The 18,933-nt window shown below is 43.1% G+C and overlaps 1 protein-coding gene across 2 annotated transcripts in view; it reads right to left on the bottom strand.

Annotated features, from left to right (window-relative positions):
* Positions 1-1,425: 1,425 nt before the first annotated feature.
* The window catches only part of LOC137455210 (spermatogenesis-associated protein 16-like), a 28,970-nt gene continuing 11,462 nt past the window's right edge, over positions 1,426-18,933 (bottom strand). For both annotated transcript variants that reach the window (XM_068165820.1, XM_068165821.1), the window contains exons 4-8: positions 17,521-17,667; positions 16,922-17,034; positions 7,222-7,386; positions 5,342-5,422; positions 1,426-2,456 (exon numbers count right to left, since the gene is read on the bottom strand). In XM_068165820.1, the coding sequence (XP_068021921.1) occupies positions 2,334-2,456; positions 5,342-5,422; positions 7,222-7,386; positions 16,922-17,034; positions 17,521-17,667 (629 nt within the window). In that variant the 3' untranslated portion in view covers positions 1,426-2,333. The remainder of the gene's footprint in view (positions 2,457-5,341; positions 5,423-7,221; positions 7,387-16,921; positions 17,035-17,520; positions 17,668-18,933) is intronic.

Here is an 18,933-nt window from a genome sequence, read left to right on the forward strand (position 1 = left end):
ATGTTTAGCCAGCCAAATTATTCATGGATTAAAGCCGACTCTCAGAGAGAACTGAATGCAGGACTGAGTCTGCTCCATGGGCCTGGGAATCTATGCATTCCAGAAGGGTATGTTTGTAAAACAGCAACACCCCTTCCCATGGCAGAGGCTCCTTTCATGTTTGCTTTGTGTTCTGCAGCTGATTTCATCTCCTGACACCTGCTTTAGTCTGTGGCTTTCTGGAGGCTAAAGGACACTGTAGCCAGGTGCTGGCCTAGATGTTTCCAACACCTTCCAGATGGATTTGGGCTCTGGCCTCTCTCTCTTTCAGTGCTGTATTGATCTGCAGCATAAGGCAGGTTTCCTGCCCTCCTTGTTACCTGCAAAGTGAAATGTCACATCTTGTCTCAGATCTGGGGCTCTTGCCAAGCTCCACAACAAGAACAGTTCATCTTCCTCGCTGTGCTTGGATCAGCTTGTTCATGTTACACAGCCAAGAGGTTTTCAATGGCAGTGCTGCTTTTTTGTTCCATTCATAGAATGGTTTGGATTGGAAGGGACCTTGAGGATTATCTAGTTCCATCCCCCCTGCCATGGGCATGGACACCTTCCACTAGAGCAGGTTGCTCAAGACCCTGTTCAACCTGGCCTTGAATGCTGCCAGGGAGGGGGCAGGTGATGTTCCTAAACATCACCTCTTCCCAGTGCACTTCATTCTTTTTTCATCATTCTAGGTCAAAAATACTTTGGTTTGCATTCAATGTTGCAGAATTGTAAGCCAGCTTGCATCAAATTCAGTGTATTTGCTTAAGAGCTTGATGATTTACCAAGCTGTGTGTTGACTGTGACTCGATGATCCGTGGGGAGCAGTCTGTCTGATTTAGTGTGTGTCTGCTCATCAAAGATGGATGATTGCCACTATGTGTCATGAAACTTCATCTGACAAAACCAACTCCCTAGCAAAATAATGCTGTCTCCAAAGGGCAATAATTCTTTGCTTTCCTGTCCCATATGTTTAAAGAGCTCAGAGCAGCTCAGGTATTCTGGGAAAGATTTCTTTATACTTCTTCTGTTAACAATGAACAAAGGACCATCAAAGCTTTTGCCAGCTCGCTCTTAGTTGTCAAAAGTCTTTTGTGAGAGCCTAGGAAAATGGTCTCTAACTGCATAAAATCTGTAGGATTTAGACTCCTATCTATGATAACTAATGGGAATTAAGGGGCTAAATACCTTTGGGGTCTTGGATTTTTTGAATGAAATCTTAGGTCTGGGGGATGAATTTTTCCTTTCCCTTTTTTGTTTTAAAGTCACCCTTGAGTGAGGAAAGGGAATGAGCTAAATGCTGGTTTTATGGGGTGAAGTTATCTTCCTGCAAAGTAAACTGTAATGGGTTGGGGCAAACCCCCTCCCCACCACAGGGCAGAAACAACGACTCAGACAAAGGGATTGCAAAAGTGATGGAAAGTTTAATTAGAAAAACAATTTAAAAACAAACACCAATGAAAGCTTTACAGAGAACCACAAGCACTGTGACAAAGAGAGAAATCCCAGAACATGCCCAAGAACATCCCATCCCCACCTGGGGGTACACCCAAACCCCCCTAGGGCTCTTTCCTCCCCCCATGACTAGCTAGTAGAGGGAAAAAATCATAGGGAGCAGATGAGAGTGAAGGGCTTCAAAATCTTAACCATGGAGCAACAGTTGGGCTCCTTTCTCCTTTCTCTCTCTTTTGTCATAGCATCCTGTTTCTCAGACTTGTCGTTACCACAGCCATAAGGTGCAGGATGCCACTTTGTACCTCTAGGTTGCACCAGTAGCCGAAGTGTAAGGCATGAAGCTGGACAGAAGGCACTGTGAGGCTGAATTCCTCCTTACAGAGGATGGATGGATCCCTGTTCTTGGGCAATAATCAAGCCAAGGGGATTTTGTAGAGTTTGGATGCAGAATATTCTCAGAGCAGAAAATAAAGACCCTTCCTGCCAGGGTGTTCCTAGTTAAAGAAACAAGACAAATAAACCTAACCAAAACATTTATTCCAACCAGTTCAAACTAATGACAAGCAAAGTAACTTCCTAACTATATCCTAAGGGGAGGAGGGGGAGGGGAACCTGAAGTGGGAAGGGTTTTTTTCTTAACCTATCTACCTAATACCTATGGTGGGAATCCTCTTAATAACTCTATACTAACTTCCTAAATATATCCTATGGGGGGGGAACCTAAAGTGGGAAGGGGTTTCTTCTTAACCTATCTACCTACTACCTATGGTGGGAATCATCTTAATAACTCTATACCAATTTCCTAACTATATCCTATGGGGGGTGGGGGGGGGAACATAAAGTGGGAAGGGTTTTTCTTAATATTTCCAGGTCTCTTGAGTTTGCTGTACACGTTGAATCTTCTTTCTTCTTTCTGTCCTGGCTTTGTTTTTGATGTAATTGTCTTCTGCTTCATGTAAGTAGCCTTCAATGACTCCAATCTGCAGTTAGAAAGAAGTGGTGTCAGAAGCTCGTCCCTTCTCTCTAGTGAAGCTTCAAACATTTTGGCAATTAATTTCTTTCCAAACTAACTGTGACTAAAAATAAGCTGTCCTGGATGGACAATTGCATTTCCATCTGGTTGCTCTTGTTTCCTTCACTCTCAGTCTGCCTGAATCAGGGCCACTAATACTATTTTCCTTTTGCACCTGCACTTTTCTGACTTCATTACACGTTAGATGTTACACATGAGACTTCCACCCGTTCCAGAAAATTCCTGTTCCTTTCCCATCCTTTGCTTTCCTTTTCCACAACGGCTCCAGGCATTCATGAAGCACGTATCTGCATCACAGCCCCAGAAAGAGAACAAATTAGGAACCAGTGTCCTTCTAGTAATTCAGGAATAGCCAAGATTGATACAAGAGAGCACACCAAAACACAGCAACTTTTGAAGCCTGCATGCTCTGAGAACAAGAGCAGTTCCCAGTGGCTGTGGCATGGGCCTGGATGACTTTACAAGACATTACAAAGTCATTTACATCAAGTAACTGTTGTAGCAGCCAGCACAGTACTACTCAGCAGCAAAAGCCAAACTTCATTGGTGGTAGTGTAGCTGTCAGCTTTCTGGAGTTCTTCATTTACAGCTGGTTGTATAAACTCCTTTATGGTCTTTTTTGTTTTGCTTTCCAATATATGTAAATTAATTCAATAGCAAAATTACAAAGAACCACCTTGCAGCTAGGCCTGGGTGATGGTTCTTTGAGGGCTCCTACAATCAGCATTCTGTGCCGAGCGAACTGTGAAATCCTGAACTTACCCACATGGTTCTAGCACAAGGGACATGTGGTAATCCACACCACATCAGTTTTGAATCAGCAGATTTAATCCTCTTTAGTACTGTGTTAGAGCTCTTGAACCCAGTGTGACATTCTTAATTACAGCTGATTAAAAACCACCAAAACCCACAATGCAAACCAACAAGAAATCCAACAAAGAAACCCCAAAACTCCCTGAGTGTTTTCCTGTCTTCTCTATTTAAAAAGCCTTTGTTCCTAAGAACATGCTGACTGTGCTGAAATTAAATGTTGGGGGAAAAAAGTAAAGTACAAAAGAAATATTTGATGATGGTTTTCATTTCTTTGTTCTAATACAATAATAATAAGACTACAATTCTATTATGAAACAAAAGGGAGTGCTGTTGGGAACAGGATGCCTCAGCTCAAATGGTTGTCTGAAAGGCAAAACTATGTTCAGAATGCCAACAAATTTTGAAGCCCCAAATTGTGCAACAGAAGAGTGTAGATTTCAATGCATTTCAGTAACTTTTAGTCCCAACTATTTAATTCTGCAGAGATTCTGTCCACTTTTAAATGCTATTAGTCTTGATATCTATCAAGACTACATTGAAAGTATCTAGAGAAATTAATCCATGCAAATACACCAAAGGAAAATACTTTGTTCTACTGAATTTACAATGAAATATTAGCCACTGTTGAAACTGGGGGGAGCTTCTTGCATTTATCTGGTTATCAATGTTTGCTCTATCTGGCAGGAAATATTTAGGTAATGCATAAATATATCTCATTCATATCCTAGGTAGTGTTTGTGTGGCAAAAGATTCTCTTACGATCTGTAGGCAGGTGTGAGAGATTTAGAGACTATCCTGGGCAATGTAAAAGAGGTGTGAATATTTATCCTGCCCTTCCCTCATGAGCATTTGAAAGAGCTGAAATGCTCTTTTGTCTATAATTTTGTGCACTTAGGTCTTGGTTACTTTCTGTACATCCTGTACTTGGCAAACTTTATTAAGAGCCACTGATCTCACAGCTAGCTGAGGCAAGACACCTGCTCAGACTTTCTCTCAGAGGAGATGCCTTCTGGAAATTTCATTCAAATAACTTGGACACATGGACTCTGAAAGCACCTTGCCCCTCAACCTCTGTGACTTCTGTCAGACATACCCATCCTAGTTACACTGACTTAGTGCAGCTGGGATTTGGGTTTTCAGTATCTCTCTGTAAAACCGAAATCCCAAAGAGGGACAATTTCAAGTCCCACCAGTGCAAGAACTCAAGCCCTTTCTATTCTCCAGCCTCCCACTGCAGCCACAACTCAGAGTGAGTGTGTGTCATTCTGGATCTGATGGAGCCATAAGACACAGGGTAAGGCCAAGGCCTTGGACCATTAGTACCATTATCCCTTGCTGGGGATGCGTTGCTACCCCTTTCCTCTCCAGCAGCTGAATGTCGGTGGTGTGAGTGCCCAGAGCTGTGATTCATTCTGGTTTGGAAGACTTTGTCCAAACCTAACACTGCTATTGCATCCCAGCCTGCCCCACTCTTCATTAGGTCGAGCCAGATTCATCAGCAGAGAGAACCAAAACAAGATGCCCTGTGCTTCACAAATCCTTTAAGAAGTCAATTGCCCAGCTGCTGTGCAGAGACTCCAGAAAGGCATTTGCATGTCTTTTACCTCTCTCAGCACCAAAGCCTCATCTGAGCTCTACTAAGAGACTTCACTTGTTGGATTGAATTTTATTCCCTAACAGCTCCCCCTCTCCCTGCACTTAGCACACTACCCCATCTGATAAAGATGGAAGAGAAATATGATTATCAACCACAAATTCAGCCTTTGAGGCTGGGGATATTTGTTGTATTAGATAACCACAGGAGACTATTAATAGGAACAAAGATCAGCCCTAGATGCTAAAGCAAATAGTAAGTATCTATCTGTGGCTAGTGCCTGAGCTCTAACAGAGTTGGAGGCACACAGTCAGCTTTCAAATGGCACCTGCTTTCTTTTCTACCTTTTGAACAGATAGGACTCAGGGGGACATTTACTCCCCAAGGAACAATATACTCTTCTACCCTTTGCTGCAAGTTGTTACCTTCTGAATTTCCTTCCACACACGTTGGTTATCAGTGTTTCCTCTGAGGGTGTCCGTGGCCTCTGCCATCAGCAACTCCAGCTGCGGTACCAAGATAAAAATGATCACTGTGGAATTCACACCCAAATAACTTCTCTAAATACACAGATTAAAACCTCATTAAAAAATCATTTGTACGCTGATGATTTTATTACTCATCTGTTACACAATGAGCACTGCCACCTCATCTTTGCTTCAGCCATGACTCTGTGTTATTGTGGAGAGAAAATACTTAACAATGGGGGGAAAAATCCTCTGGAAATTCTGTATTGAAGCCTATATGTTTTTAATGCAGTAAATGGTTACACTTTGGAAAGGAAGGCTTGGCTTGTAAAGAACAAAGGGTCCATATTTCATTCTTTAGCTGTCTGGGATATTCTGTGTTGTACAGGAATGCTTTTCAGTATTTTCACCCAAGGCTAATGTATCATAATTTAAAGCAGCATGTAAAACCTCACAAGAGGACAACACTAAAGCTGAGATGCTTTGACCGTAGCTGGAAGTATCTAGCTCATTTTGCCTGCTTTTACTATCCCTTTTCTTTGGCAAACCATCCCTTTTCCCCATAATGCAGCAAAACAGAGCATAAAAACAAGGCTGCCTATTTCTAGTGTAAACTGCAAAAAGAAGCTGTAGGAAAATCCTTGCTAATCAGTCCTCAGTGTTAGAAGGAAGGCTAAAATTCAGGTCATCTGTACCATTTCCTCACTCCAGTACCCTTCCAGGTCAGTCATAGCATTGCCTCACCCTGCACCCTTCCCAGACACTTGAAAATGTTTCAGTTGCTCTTAATTCACTATCAGAAAGCCAAGGGTCAGGTCCAGCATATCCTCCTGCAAGCAGCCATCAGTCTCAGGGTTTTAAGAACTAACTAGGAGAAACTTGTCTTTAATACCTGTAGCTGTGCTCCAGAAGGTCTATTCCAAAACATTTAGCTGGTTAAAGGGAACCCAGATGATAGTTTTGGAATCTCTTCCCGAATTTGTTACTCATTACAAGTAATTGGACAGTATAAGCAAAAGCATTGATAGAGAAATTGTCTCTTCTTGCTGTCCCTAGATGGGCAGCAGTCTAAGATGAGTCCCTAAAGTGACAAATGCACTCATCTGTGCAAGATGCAAAACCACTGCCTTGAGCTTCACGGAGCAGATCTGTATTTCCTTGAGTTTACCTTTGCATTTAGGTTTTTGAAGCTCAAATTCTATGTGTCCCAGCACTAGATAAAGGATGCAGGAGTCTTCTTTGGAATCTCTAAATCAATCTGCTGTGGTTGGTGCCAGCCTGCTCTCTGTGCTTGTGCAGCCAGTAAACTGAATCTTATTGGCTGGATGTTAGGAAGAAGTTCTTCATAGAAAGAGTGATTTGCCATTTTACAAAGGGAAAACAAAGGCATAGCAGGTAGATGGGTTTATTCAGAGACAGGGAGTATGTTGTAGACAGAGCCAGGAAAGAAAAGCTTTCCTCTCCTTCCCCTCCTCTCCTCAGCTTTGTCTAGATTTGGCCTGTTTCCTGCAGGTGGCTTCTGATGTTAGGTATCCTAAAGTAGCATGATCTGAATAATTGCAATCATTCTTACAGACTGACTTGGGGACGTTTGGGGGAAAAGAAGAGGTTTTAAAAATGTGCCTACAGATGAGTCATGCTGGTTCTATACAAATCATCCTTGCAGGTGATTAGCACCTCCTCTGACAAGGCACTGCAGGAGGATTTTAAAACTACTTCAGGTCTGCACATTGGAAAAATGACTTCCAGAGCAAACTGCAGCACAGTGTTCTGCCCCATCCCTTCCCTGGCTCCCTGCCTCCGAAAGCCAAAACCAGTGTGAAGAAATCAATACTTACCAGTTGGGTATCCTCCTGACTGAGGTCCTGCAGGTAGGGGATGGTGGCTGCCTCAGCCATCACTTGCTCAAGCAGCTGGGCCTGTTCCTCGAGGTGCTGCATGCGGCCAAAGAGGCTGGCCTGCTGCAGCTTCTCTACTGCCCGTGAGCATGGGCAGCGCTTGTCCTGTTTGGTCACAAGCGCAAGTCAGTTAGAAGAGAGTCATGGAAAACACAATTATCCCTTGAGTCCCTAATGCCTTGAGGCTTATCATCACACATATATTTGTGCTGGTAATACTACACACAATATGGCATTCAGCACCTTTAAGATAAATCTGCTGACAATTTCTAGAGGGGGAAAACAAAAATACTTTCTCGCCACAATCTCTCTAGCAGCACCAGAAAAATAAATACATAGTCATAATAGATGTGAAGGGGAGACAGGAGAGAACAAACAGGAATGCAATTGTTTCAGTTGGAAATGGCTTTTCCATAATCCCCTCTGTTCAATATTACCTGACTTTTATGGATTGCTTTGAAAGTTTCAGCCAAGAGGCTGAGGAGACAGTGCAGTGTGTCAGCTCATGGTTTGTTTGCAGACTAGGCAAATCCATAGTGTTCCAATACATAACCTCAGGGGACTAAAATCTGCAGAGGTGGTCTCTGATCCTCCAGGCAGCTAGGCACATGGCAAATTTGAAGCATGTGAACAGAGAGACTCAGCCAAGTGCCTGCAGACATGACTGTAGAAGCAACTTGCTTCTCTGTGCATCTTCTAACTGCCAGAGTGTACCTCCCCTTCCCCCTGCCTCTCCTTTCTTCTAGAATATTTCTCCTCTTCATCTACCTACCACTGCGGTGCCAACACTCACACTGACAGCATTTGGCTACCTTGCTTTGCTGGACCTTACATGATTCCTCTTTACTACTGTCCCAGTTTCTCTTGTCTTCAGCCAATTGATTATTTGATACATCATACTAAAATATATATGCAAAGCCATGCCTTCACTATGAGCATAGATAAGCATGAGAGCATTTGAATCCCTTTACATACTATTGCTGTAGTGATCTAGACATAGAAATTGTGCTTATGTCTAGGAAGTTAACAGATCAGGAACCTGCTAGATTTGCCTCTCTGCAGATGTAAACTGTGTTCAGGCAGACAACTATTATTTTCACTGATACTTATTTATCTTCAATCAGTGATCTACTGAAGAACAGCCATAAAAGGAATAGGACCGCAGCCAAATCAGCAATTACTTTTGGGAAGCTGCTAATTTGGTTTTCCTATTGAACTCTTTACTATTATATTGAATTAATTGTTAACTGAGGTTGATCTAAAAGGGGGAAAGGGTGGGAGGGAAGCCATGGGATTTTTTTCCAGTTGTTACTTGAACAGAACAGCTGAGCAAAATGTCAGGCTTTGAAAAAGGCTGCTCTGCTCCATCTCTTTTGTTAAATCCTTACCTTTTATTTGCTTTAGGTGGTGGAGTCAGCATCACTGGAGGTGTTTAGGAAGAGACTTGATGTGGTGCTTGGTGCCATGGTTTAGTTGATTAGATGGTGTTGGATGGTAGGTTGGACTTGATGATCTCAAAGGTCTCTTCCAACCTGGTTAATTCTATTCCATTCCATTCCATTCCATTCCATTCCATTCTATTCCATTCTATTCCATTCTATTCTATTCTATTCTATTCTATTCTATTCTATTCTATTCTATTCTATTCTATTCTATTCCATTCCATTCCATTCCATTCCATTCCATTCCATTCCATTCCATTCCATTCCATTCCATTCCATTCCATTTTATGCAGGCACATTCCCATGGCCAATTACTCTTTCTGTCAAGAACTTTCTCCTCACCTCGAGCTTAAACTTCCCCTGGCACAGCTTGAGACTGTGTCCTCTTAATTCTGGTGCTGACTGCCTGGGAGAAGAGATCAACCCCCTGCTGGCTACAACCTCCCTTCAGGTAGTTGTAGAGAACAAGAAGGTCACCCCTCAGCCTCCTCTTCTCCAGGCTAAACAACCCCAGCTCCCTCAGCCTCTCCTCACAGGGCTTGTGTTCAAGGCCTCTTCCCAGCCTCGTTGCCCTTCTCTGGACACCTTCAAGTGTCTCAGTGTCCTTCTTAAAATGAGGAGGCCAGAACTGGACACAGGACTCAAGGTGTGGCCTAACCCGTGCTGAGTACAGGGGCAGATTGACTTCCCTGCTCCTGCTGGCCACACTATTTCTGATGCAGGCCAGGGTGCCACTGGCACTTGATTGTGCAGAAATTTGTACTAGGCAAGGATCAAGTGTTACCAAAATGACTATCAACATAGCTCTTGTATCAAGTCTAAGGATTCAATAACAATGCTGTTCCTCTTTTATATCTATATAATAGAAGAAAACTAAACTCTAGAGAAACTACAAATACTCATGGTACAGTTAATGAATATAATATCTACTAGAATGGTAAAATAGTGTGAAAGGAAAGACCATGCACTAGAGACTGATGGCAGAAATGAAGCTAGAATCTGGGAGTTCCAGACATGAAAATAACCAAAAGAGAAAGAGCTGAGCCAATGAACTGGTGTTTCCATCAGCTAAAGGAGAGAATCAGGCACTGCACAGGAAAAAGACCTCTGGTCAGCAGTTCTCTGGAGTATTGCTGATAGCTCCAGTCAGCTGTGTTTGGAGAGGTTAATTTCAACCCAAGCATCATGGAGCAGAGAAGCCAGCACGGTAGGAGATACCTCTTTGGAGAGAAGTGTTGTTTGATTTGTCTATTAATGAAAATGCCAAGAGCATATTATTCTCCTCAATAAACATAATGCAGGGCTCAAGTCCAAAGAGAGCAAGCAACTGAAAAGGGAAAAAGAGATAAAAGACACTGCTAACAGAAGGGCCATGGTGTATAAATAGGTAGGAATAAGAGTAGGCTGGCAATTAAGCTTCTTACAACTCAGGCTGAAGGTCTACAGTGTGTTTCACCAAACTGAGAGCAGGCAGAAAGCCCAACTAGTTCTTAGATGGACTTTACTCCATTTATGACTAGGATATTGGGTGACACAAAGGTGGATAATAACATGTTACTTGACTTGAGGAGCCAGGAGAGGCCTGCCAAGCCTACCTGCTCATGAATTACTGTTGAGCCACCTCTAAGAAGGGAGACTGGGACAACCTTCTTACAAACTAGTTTTATCACTTGAAGAGTCCTTTTCTGAGGAACTGACTTAGTATTAGTAGGAGACATCAGCAGGAAAAAAGGATTTCAGTGATCTCTGACACATGAAATTGTATGTCTGACACAGTCTAGTTAGCATGGCACTAAAGCAAGGAACAAAATGGAGCCCCATCTCCACCTGATCATCAGTGTTTGAAAGCCAGAGAGCTGTGTCCCCAGGTAGAGCTGTGTGCATTAAAAGAAGAAGCAATCAGTTACTGAAAGAGAAAGAGAGCTCTGATCAACATGAAATAGGCTCACAACATTTTAGATGCAGCAAAAGGTTTTTCTTCGCTATTCTTGAAATCAGCCCCAAACCTTTCAGTGCAAGCACTAAGAAATGAGTATATTGAGTTATCAGCTAAGAAAGCAGGGAAAAATCCTCTCTCATCACCCTGTGTCTGTTGGGGGCTTCTCCAACCATGAAGAAAGTAAAGGCAAAAAGAAAACAATTGTTTCTCTGCTTGACTGTCCAGAAAAATATGAGGGCATGCTACATAGCTATGGGAAACAAACTGGGCATCTGTGCCAACGTGCACTCTGTGGACAGAGCAATGCTGTTTAAGTTTATAGTAGGGTGGAAGTCAATAAATCAATAACCCACAGCAGACTTTTTTGGAAGGCATTAGAGGAGGCTGAACATTGTCGGAGGTGGCGTTTCAGTGACAATGGAAAATGCAGAAAGAGAAAGTAAAGAACTGCTGCTGGCAGGAGACAAAATTCTGCAGGGAGCTGAACCACATGGTGAGAATTACATGAACTACAGCAGAATTCAAGAGGCTACTAAGCTGCAGTAAACAAACCAAACCATAACAAAGGGGCCAAGCAATCATATGAAGATGAAACAAACTCGTGTAGGCAGAGGGAAGGTTAAGTAAAGAGCAAATTGAAATGGAGACTTCATTGTCAATGAGTTGGTAGCAAAGGAATCAACAAATTCAGGATATGGAGGCATAGCTGCATCCTGGTTAGATATGTAGTAACATATTAACCATAGAATCATAGAATGGTTTGGGCTGGAAGAGACCCTAAAGATCAGCTAGTTCCAACCCTATGCCATGAGCACAGATACCTCCTACCAGACTAGGTTGCTCAAGGCCCCTTCAACCTGGCTTTGACCCAGGTTGGAGCCTCCACAACTACTCCAGACAACCTGTTCCAGTGCCTCGCCACTCTGCGCAGCTTTGCACCAGCCCAGGCAGAGGATGTCAATTGCTCTTCCCTTATCTGTCAACACTGCTACTCCACCATAGAAGACCACCAAATTTGTCAGTCATCATTTGCCCAGGGTGGAGCCACATGGGTTAACACAAATCACCTCCTCACTTTTCATATGACTAGCAGAGTATCCAGGAGGATTTGCTCCATGACCTGGCCAGGCACAGAGGTGAGGCTGACTGGCCTGTGGCTCCCTGCCTGGTCTTTTCTTTTAACCTTTTTGAAAATGGGGGTTCTGTTTTTCCCTTTTTCAGTCCCTGGGTACTTCACTGACTTTTCAAATATGATGGAAAGTGGCTTAGCAACTTCATCTGCCAGTTCCCTCAGGAACTGCATAGAGATCTTGTCAGGTCTTACACACCTTCAGATTCTTAGGGTGGTCTCAAACCTGATCTTCACTTACAGTGGGTGGTTTTGAATTTCCTCACTTCCTGCTTTTACCTTTTGTAACTGTGGTTAGAGCCTTTTTTGGTGCAAACTACAGCAAGAGTTGTTGAGTACCTCAGCATTCTCCTTACCCCAGGGGAACAGGTCCCCTCTTTCCTTCTGGAGTGGGCTCACATCTTCCCTAGTCTTCCTTTTATCATCGACATGCTTTTCTTGTTGCCATTGATGTTGATACCCAGATTTAAATCAAGCTGGGCTTTAGCTTTCTTGACCTGATCTCTGTCTACTTGTCTACTCTGGCTCTTCTGATTGCTTCTTAAGACAATAAATGATTACATTGTGATACTGTCACTTTCTGGACAGGCTTCACTCCTATGGTCTGGTATTGCAAAGAGAATTTTTGTTAAAAAGTGAGTAATTGGGTGTTCTCTTGAGGCCTAGATACATACTGGGGAGTCTCACCTGAAGTGGAGGTCCTCCTAAGAAAGAGCTTTCACCAGAAAACTATTTGCTACATGAATTATCTTTAAACTAAAAAATAAAGGGAGTGCTTATCCTCAGGCATCTTTGAAGACCTTCCTTCTAGGAGAGAAATAAGGTCCTGATGTCCAAGGTTCAGCCCTGTGACCTTGTCCCTCCTCTGACCTTGGGATGAAAAAGCAGCTACAAAAAGCAGGTCAGCCTGTTGTGGATGAAGCTCACCTGCTACTGCTAAATACCTAGCACTAACAACCAGAGCAAAGATAGGATGGGCTTTCACTGCAAAAAGGAGCTGGAGAGCATGTGAGAGGAGTGACTCATGTGTCCTTTCCTCAAGAATTTTGGGGTGATACCCCCACTTTTTGCTTTGCTCTGTACTCAAGAAAGCAGTTATCCCTTATGCCACTTCTATTTATAAATGAAGTTTACTTGATGAGTACTTCTTACAGTTTCAACTTTACCCAGAGTAAAGATTTAGATTTCCTCCCCTTCCCCCTTTCTCCTGGTAGGGTAAAAGCAGGAGAAAGGTGAAGTAAAAATCACAAAAGAAATGGTCTGGAATTGGCTTGGAAGTAAAAAGGGAAGTTTAAATAAAATGTATTTAGCATTTGAGTGAGAGGGAAAGTTACAAGGGTGTAAGGAAAAGGGTAGATACAAACATAAATCAAACCAGGCTCAGCTGGCACTGGATTCCCTGGATGCAAATGGATTGTTTGGATGCAGTCCTTAGAAGTGGTCTGGAAGCAACATGGGGATAGCCCTCACCACGGGGTGGCTGCAGGAAGGCAGCAAAGATAGCCTGTCCAGCAGGCAACGTGGAGGAAAACCAGGGGGAAGTAAGGCAATGGCCCCCTTTAAATAGGCTTGCTGGACACGAAGGAGGAGTGGAATAGACCTTTGACTCAGGGGACCCCTCCTCCTGGGAGGGGGAAAACTAAATCTCTCTCTCTCTGCCCACCTGGCTCAGGTTCTTTTGTCTGCCTGGGGGCTGGGATTTTTGTCAACCCCCTCCAGGGATGGGTGTAACCTGGCACAGTACTAAAGAAAAAGTAAAGCCAAGTGGCTGGTCAGCCTGAATTCAAAGCAGAGTCTGCCATACCCAATGTGTGTGGTAAGTTTAACTCTCAGCTTTAAGAGCACCACTTTGCATGTCTGGAATGCCCCCCAGTAGTTCTGCTTTTCTGTTGTCGAGGCTTTACGACTATTGTTTAGCTCTCAATCTGAATGAAGTTCTGCCTTGCAAGCAGCACTGTGATGTGTTGCAATAACAAGCAGAAAAAAATCCATCATAATGTTTCTTTAATGCCCTTGGTGTCCTTCAGAAAGCGTGTGTGCTGAAATCTGTGTGCAGTAAACACTTTCCCTCTACTTAAAAAACAGACAGCAAACCATTGAGGTCTGTAAATGTGCACATCATGCTGTGAATCATATGGTGGGGTTTGCTCACCTTTACAATCTGAGCAGTCTAATACAGCCTTCTGGCCACTGTTTCTCCTGTTATGTAGCATCATGTGCCCTTGATATGGGACTGCAGCAGGAGAACAGCAAGCTTGGTGTGTACAAAGCAGTAGAAATGACCCCAGTGAAATGTCTTGATAGAATACTCACTTATTAGTGTGGGTAAGCTTCACTGGAATATGAGTAGCTGAAGGTTTGCCTGAGATGATATAGATGTATAATATTTATGTATATAGATAAGGCAAATAATCTTTGTGTCATGTATATCTGTATTTCTGGTTAGTGTTTCTGGGTAGATGAGGTCTATGGCATTTCCCCACCCGCAGCAGATGATACTGTGCAGGGACCAGACTGTGACATTCTCCCTCAAATGCTTCTTGTGTCCCAATACACAAGTGTCCCCTTGATTCAAATGGGACTGGCTGTTCTTCACAAAGAAGGGGGTGGGGGGCAATAGAAAATGCTTTTTCCATCTGCCTTTTTAATCTTTAGCTTCACATCTTACACACAGTGGTATAAATCATATTATTAACACTAGGCTGTGTAGCTGCAAACCTGAGGTGGCAGAATTGACTACTACCAAGAGTTGCTATGGCTTAACAAACTCTGCTTTAGCACTGAGATTTTTTTGTGTTGTTTTGTAAGGGAAAAAAAATCTGCTTAGGAGAAGCACTTTTGATTGTGTGTTTGCATCTGCAAATGAAGAAAAGGGCAGAAAGGAATGTTTGTTCTGTTAAATCTCAAACATAGTCTATTAACATTTTCAAGCTGTAAAGCTAGAGTTTGTGTCTGAGGTTTGTCTTAGCAGAAGTTTTTCATTCAGTGTGTGTCTGAGGGCAATATGGTGGAATATTTCTAGCCTGAGGAAAATGTTGGAATACTTTGAAGGAGGCACAAGTGGCCAAATCTCTGCTAGGTCCATAAAGAGCTTTTAATCACCAGTAGCAGTGCAGTTCTGGCTCTGTGCCTATCTGTATTATCAGGTAGAATTGGCTTTGTCATTTGCTCTTTGGGTCAGAGGTTCTGTCTTGCCCAGATCATTCGATGCTATGAAAACTGTCAGGAAAGTGAAAATGTTTCCCCACATAATGGATGTGGAATTAGCAGCTGTTTGATCTAACCCAGTGATCATTTCTTCTGTCTTGGGGCTTTCCTCCTCTTCAGTGAAGCTTTCATACTGACCCTCTGGTGTCTGCTTTTACATCTACAGGACCGTGGTTAAGACCTGTTTACCCATTCTTGCTGCTGCCGGAGGTGGCACTGGGGTAAACCTTGCCTGAAGCATGAGTCGAGTTTGCTGCTGTCTTCAGGGGTGCTGGGATTTCACCCTGTATCTTTGAGAGCTCTCTTCTGTTTCAGCAAGAATATTTAAATGTATGAGGTGAGGTCTAGAGCTGGTAGCAAATATTACTGTGTAGGAGCAGTGCAAATCCATACAACTAGTGGGGACTGGCTTGAGTGGTCCTAGCACACTACTCTGCTCTCATCTCTTCTATGGTGAGTGTGTTTGCTCTTCTGTCTTTGGGGATGACAGATACACTATGTATCAGATTGAATCCTGGGGTCCTATTCCTCTATATCCATTTACACAACAGGGTAGTTATGGGGAATCCAAAAGATACCTGATCTCAAAGTTTTTTCTCTTCTTGATCCTCTCTGTTACAGCCAAAGAGAGTAAGGTCCAAATTTTTTTGTTGTCTGTTTTTGTTTTGTTTTTTTCCAGAAATGAGTTTTGCAAGAGCTTTTAGAAAGACCAGGGTTTTATTCTGTACCCAACCCATTGTCAGGTCATACTTCTAGCTTCTTAAATGTTCAAAGTGCACACAGCAATACCAGATACTTCACCTTCCCAAAGATGCCACTGCTCTTAGCCTGAACATCAAGAATGGGCTTTTGGTCATCCAAAGCCAACAGCACATGTTTTAAGGAAAGAGCTGGAAAGAAGGAGCTGCATGTTCCCTCGGGGTTGTCTGCCCTCAGCCAGCTTCACCTGCCTCACTTTGATGCAGATGCTTGATGAGAGTCCACTGTAGTGACACCCTAAGCACCTTTACCTCCCACTAAGGATGTGAGTTCAAGCACTTCCTGTTGTTTCAGCAGCTGCTCTCTGAGAGGAAAGGAGAGAGAACTTCCCCAAATATCTAGTAATGTTTCTCCCTTGCTAGGGGTTGCTAAGTAGCAGTTTTTGTCAACCTCCTACCTGCTATCAAAACCTAAGAACATAAATCCTGTGATTTGCTAAGACACCTCTAAGGAGGAAATGGCTGATTCCTTCAACATACAGAAAACCAAAGAACTGTTATTGCTAGGGAAAAAATGTTAGCATTAGCATTTACAATCTGGGGAGGAGAGGCTTCTTCCACTCATTTTCAGGAGAATCATTCAAGAATTGCATTAAAACAGTCTAGCCTACATGCAAATTTGAGTTTTGACCTTTTGTGCTAATCAAAAGCCACGGTGCTAAAAAGCTGTGTACATTATTGCAGGAAGTATGGAGCAGAATTAACCAATAGACCTTCAATATGGTTGTGACAGATTGGAAGGTTATTTCACATACTTCACTACACAGGGATCAGAATCTAAATAACTAGGAATGCTTCAAACAGCAATTATTAACTCTTGAAGGAGATTCTGGTGGTGTGTGTAGTGTACTTCAGGTATTGTATCTAGTGAGTAGCTTTGGTGGTTACGTGAAGTAGGGATTTAATATCAGAGGCCATAAAGATTTGAGAACATTGCTTGCAGAGTGATCTCAAACACACTGGGTACACAGTTAAATAATTAGAGCTACTTTAAAAAGTATCTAAAATCCATTGGAACTCTACCTAATGAATTCACTGAGCACTTCTGGACAGAGAAGGAACACGTGCAGAATGAATTACCCACCCAAAAGTACACATGGCTCACACACGTACTGGCTTCTGCCGCCACACACACTGCACCCCAGAAACTGAGGTTTATACTCACAATTAACTTGGTGCTTCTTATGAAATCCATTGATGACATGACCTTCTGCCCAATGATTTTCCAATATCTCTCTGCCTCTTTGCCCTTCAGAGTATTGAAAAGTGCTTTCTGGTCTAGGAAATGAAATCACAGAATCACATCATTAACTAGGTTGGAAAAGACCTTTGAGATCATCAAGTCCAATCTATTACCTAACACCATCTACTCAGCTAAGCCATGGCATCAAGTGTCTCATCCAGTCTTTTTTAAAACCACTTCCAGGGATGGCGACTCCACCACCTCCCTGGGCAGCTCATAATGTCAGGCATTAGTGCCAGCTATTATTTCCTACACTTGAAAGAGCTTTTCCAAAAGTTTCTTCAGGATGGCAAGAATCACAAGCCCATAAACTGTGTTCATTCAGATATGTTTGCCATGATGGATCTAGCAAGGTGATGGGTAAACTGGAGGGGGAGAGAGGATGATGGGGAGAGCTGTCTGGACAGTCAAGGCTGCTGGCCCAGAGACATGGGACACGAGGACCCCCCTAGCCCCCTCATTTAGCAAGGATCATGGAGGACACCTCTGAGCTATGCCAGCTCTTAAGCAAGTTGGAGTACCTGAGAGCAGTGACAGTCTTCTTCGTGTCCACTTTTCCACGCGTCTGCCAATGCCTTTGCTTTTGAAACCCAGGGTTAGTAAGTGCAGCCCAGGAGGTTCAGATGGCCACTTAGCTGACTGTGGCAAGATGTGAAATGCCTCAGGATCTGGAAGAGGGAAATGACAATAATTTCCACTGTTCTATTTCTTTTCAGTTGTAAGAGAAGTTACTTAATTTGAAGGGAAAAAGGAACTCTAAGGAGGAGTGAGATGTAATCCAGAAAGCTTGCCACAACAAAGATGCCTAAACCAACCCATCCAGCTAGAACTGGGCTTTGAAATTCCAGACTTTGCAACCTTTTAGATCAATGCCTTAAATTTCACAGATCCATAAGAAAAAATGAGTTTCTTCTCTTTATGAAGTTTTCAATGCTGATCATCCAAAGCATTAAAAACACTTCAGTAATACAACATTCTGGTCTTTTAACTGCTGGTTCATTGTCCCCTGAATTTGTGAAGTTTGACTTCCTACGGATTTGTGCTTTTACCATCACCACCACAGCCCCCTAGGCTTCCTGTGTGTCTTTTCTGACCCACTCAGCTGGCATCTGACAGCCTGTGCTGTGCCTTGTCCAGAGTCTGTGACTGCTGTTGCCAAAAGCCCTGTGGATCAGCTGAGTCGGACCGCCCTGACCTCAGTGAGGACAGATGCTCAGAACAATTGTCTACTTCACCTTTGCTTAGGGAACCAGACCAGTCCTTTCCTCCCTCCCACACACAAAAAATAAACCTAGATTGAATGTCAGTGTCACTTCTCACAAAGGAGTGCTCTGTTTTCAGTGTGCTCTGCTTTTAAGGTGCCAGGCAGTGACAAATGGAGAACCCTGCTCAGAGCTCTCTGGACTTACCCCTATATAAATCAAAGAGAGTGGACCTGATATTTCCCTTGCAGCATATTCTGCCTCTGATGGATTCTCAATTTTGCAACAAACTGCATTGTACACTTGGATTTAAATGTGTATCTGCTCCTTTTCCTCGGCAATAAGGGAAGCTCTGAAATCGATTCAGTCCTTACACTCTAGCAGAGCTTGGGCTAGAATTGGGCAGATGATTGTTACAGGACAGGAAGGTTATTTCAAACCACCTGGTTGTGAGATGCCTGGTGTCTCACACCCACTGCTAAAATGGGGCTTATCTTACATTTTTAATTTCACCTAGGTGAGATGCAGACCTGCAGGTAGAAAGTTCAGCAGTGCCCCACCAACCATGTGCTAAACTCCTGACGTGGGATTGCTTGTTCAGGGGCAGTGTGATTTTAAGGTCATATCTGAATAGATAAGTAACCCCTACTGCTTTGGTTGACATCACCTAACACTGACAACAGTTATCTCAGCATCAAGTCTGAGAAAAAGAGCCACATCTGCTCTGAGAGT

The sequence above is a fragment of the Melanerpes formicivorus genome, unplaced genomic scaffold (assembly GCF_026170545.1).
Source record: "Melanerpes formicivorus ecotype bairdi unplaced genomic scaffold, bMelFor1.0.p_v2 SCAF_93, whole genome shotgun sequence".
Taxonomy (NCBI): Eukaryota; Metazoa; Chordata; class Aves; order Piciformes; family Picidae; genus Melanerpes; species Melanerpes formicivorus.